Below are 3,373 nucleotides of genomic sequence, written 5' to 3' on the forward strand. Positions count from 1 at the left end.
AGGGTGACCACCCCTAAAGGTATGCGAATCATTCATAAGTAAATATTAAACATGTGATTTCGAGCACAGCACTAACCACAGCACTTATTGACCCTGTGCAGAAAGTAAGGCCTGTTTTTTCAGCTCCTCATCTTAATCCAAAATGATTTATTGATTCGCATCCTAATGCAATGTAGCTAATGTCCATTCATTTCCACCTGACAATATTCAATAATATTGTCATAAATCACCAGACATTCACAAAAGAGAAAAGGGCATATGAATTATTTTACATTTTTATATCATGGAAGTATGAACGCAGTCTAAATATATAGTGTCTACTGATAACAAGGGGTTTTATGGTAGTACAGGCAATAGAGAAGTCATATTTATACCTAGAGCAAAACCATAATACTGCTTTTAACTGTTAATAGTAACTTTTTTCAGTGAGAACAAATGAATTGACATATTATCCCTGTTGGCCAGGTATTTAATCTCTTTCAACTAATCCAACATATTAGTGGGTTTCACAGAGAAGTTAGTGTCTTGAAATATCATCACCTACACAAACAGATACTCACTGTGAAAAGGTTTTTCATTTCTTTTATAGTGTAACTGGATGAAATTCAATCCACTGTAAAAAAAAAAATACAGAGATATTCTGAACTCAAAAGTTGTTCCCAAAACAGAATACAGATAAATATGACAAGTTCATGCATTTGCTTTCATATACAGCTGTGTGTACATTTACTGTATGATCAAAATCAGTATCTATAATGCTTACATCCTCCTGGTTGCCGATTTTAAAAATAATACATTAAAACTCATCAATGAACACTTTTTGTTACAGCCACACAAGGTAAAAATGTCTCTTAAAAGGAAAAAAAAAAGTACTTGTACATATATACAACCAAAGAAGAGAATACATTGATGACAAGCTAATTATGTTCCAGGAATACCTTTTTATTCTCTCCCCGCATTTACACTTTTGGCAGTTTGTTAAATAATTTAGCAAGCTGCAAGCCGTGGTAGTACATCCCATGGGGAAGTGGGAGACGCCAGCATTTTAGTCCATGCTGAAGGCTGGGAGAGAGTCGTTCAGGATCAACCACATACTGAAGGGGTGATTATCGAAACACCCCCTGAATGTGTTCAGTTGGAGCTTTTGTGACACCCTCCTGCTTCAATTTAAAGGACAGTCGCTGCTGACAAACCACATCGAGGCAGTTTTTTCGCAACATTGCAAAGTCATGTTGAATTTGGGTTTGTCCTCGTTTTGTGGGAGTTGTCTCACCCTTCCCCTCCAGGGCATGTTGTTCTAGTCTGAAGCCCGATAAAGGGATACAAACATTCGGACTTCCTGCGTTGTCCTGAAAATGTTTTTCTTCTTTTCCTGCTTGGTGTCAATGTTGTTCCTTTTCTAAGGAAACTGAAGCTGGTGCTTCTTTAAAAAGACACCGGTCACTGGGTTGATCCACAGGAGTGACATCACTACAGAGCAGCCACACAATCTGAGCATGAAGTATAATTTAGTGATAAAAATCCCATCCTTTATGCAAGAAATTTCAAATGTGGAAGTGCTTTTAATAAAAAAATCTCCCTTAAATTGGAAAATTAATTATAACCTCTTCTTGCGTTCTGCTCATATCATAGTGTGATAAACGGACATCTGTGCCCTTCAATTCCATTCATTTCTGAACGTAAGTTATCGGTCCTTAAATAACGGCAATGCTACGGTAAGAAAACAAAGACTGAACGCTGCCCCTTAGTGGACGTCACTCTCCGTGAATTCCTCCTTGATGGAGTGCTTGCGCGTTTTGCAGTCGGGCATGTCGAAGCCGAAGTCGGCCCAGTCCTCCCCCGTGCCAGGTCCGGCTCGGTTGGGGATGGTGATGGTGTGGCGGACCCGGAAGTGTACAGCCTCCATGACACGCTGGCGCTGGAGCTCGCCTGACGGCCCGATGGCCATGGTGGCCGTGTTGCTGCTGGATCGGATCAGCTGCTGGCCGTAGTCGTGGCCCTGCTTCATGTCCTGCAGGCCCCTCCAGATGGCCACGCGGAACTGCTCGGGGATCTTCAGGGCCCCCAGATCCTGGCGGGGGGGGAGCAGACACACAGACACTGAGTCGACCAGAACACAAGCGCACACGCTCACCAACCGAGACCGTGTAGAAACTCAAGAGTAACCAGAGGTGGACACCCCGGCTTCAGAAAGTAAAAGACTTTTACTTTCTGATGCCGGGGTGTCCACCTCTGAGAGTAACACACTCAGACAGAATCAACCGTGGACAGAATTAACCCATGATAGCAAAACTAGACCACACCCACACGTGCATCAGTCATGACCATATTGCAGACTTAGAACGTAGTAACACAACTTGATCATCAACCATGATCTCCCTAATCATGATTGTATACAGATTGTATACAATTTGGTGTAAGACAACCATAAACAACCACATACTTACCAACCAAGAATATGTACTACAGACTCAAACTACAGTATCACAAGTGCAAACAGACTTAACTATTCACAAACATATTTTACCACACCTAATGGCTACACCAGAAATAAGAGCAATGACAAAACTCAACCACACATTAATACATAACTATGCAGCAATGGGCTGAAGCAGATACACACAACTGGATTGAATCCAAAATGAATCCAAACTGGATTTGGCCAGACACGTACAGTTGCACCCAGTCTATCATAGTCTGTCATATCAGTGAAACAATGAGACAATCTCGAAAGGATGAGGACTGATTTCTTGATGGAACAGTATAAAAACAGAGTCAAAGGAAAAAGAGGGATGGCAAGAGAGGGAGAGAGTGAAGTGATTACCTCCATGGATAGGGTCTGGAGGTGGTACACACTCTGTAGGCCCTGGGACGTGAAGTAGTCAATGCAGTTTTGGCACCCAAGACTGGTTAAAAAACTGTTCAGAGACAAAAGGAATCCTGCTGAAACCGGGAGGCCGATTCCTCAATTAAAGATCCATCAAGCCCCAAGAAAGGAAACAGAACAGTTCTCATCATCCCATTGAGTACAATATCCATAGCAAAGACAGTCCATGAAGCAAGATTCCCCATTAAAGATGACTGTCCCTATAACCAGCCCTGTTAAACATTATTGGACTGGAGCTAGTTATCACAACAAATTCCGTGAACTGTCCTGCACCGTAAAAAAATTGAGATTAATCTTTCCACTTTTCTTTGAAAATGAACATACTCCATGGAAACTGACCACTCTGTTGCCGATTCAGGGAAATGCACAAAGTTCAAACAAAGTTCAAAAGTGAATAATTATGCATGAATCTCTGCTGTAATGATATCCAGTGTTTATGATTCCCTTCATTTCATTGCTAAAGCAGTTCAGAGGAATTGAAAATGC

The 3,373-nt window shown here is 41.6% G+C and overlaps 1 protein-coding gene across 1 annotated transcript in view; it reads right to left on the reverse strand.

The window, feature by feature from the left end:
• Positions 1 to 1,562: 1,562 nt before the first annotated feature.
• tp73 (tumor protein p73) overlaps positions 1,563 to 3,373 on the reverse strand; it is a 22,968-nt gene continuing 21,157 nt past the window's right edge. Inside the window, exons 11-12 of the mRNA XM_036532747.1 lie at positions 2,825 to 2,918; positions 1,563 to 2,071 (exon numbers count right to left, since the gene is read on the reverse strand). Of these exons, the coding sequence (XP_036388640.1) occupies positions 1,745 to 2,071; positions 2,825 to 2,918 (421 nt within the window). The 3' untranslated portion in view covers positions 1,563 to 1,744. The remainder of the gene's footprint in view (positions 2,072 to 2,824; positions 2,919 to 3,373) is intronic.

The sequence above is a fragment of the Megalops cyprinoides genome, chromosome 7, assembly GCF_013368585.1.
Source record: "Megalops cyprinoides isolate fMegCyp1 chromosome 7, fMegCyp1.pri, whole genome shotgun sequence".
Taxonomy (NCBI): domain Eukaryota; kingdom Metazoa; phylum Chordata; class Actinopteri; order Elopiformes; family Megalopidae; genus Megalops; species Megalops cyprinoides.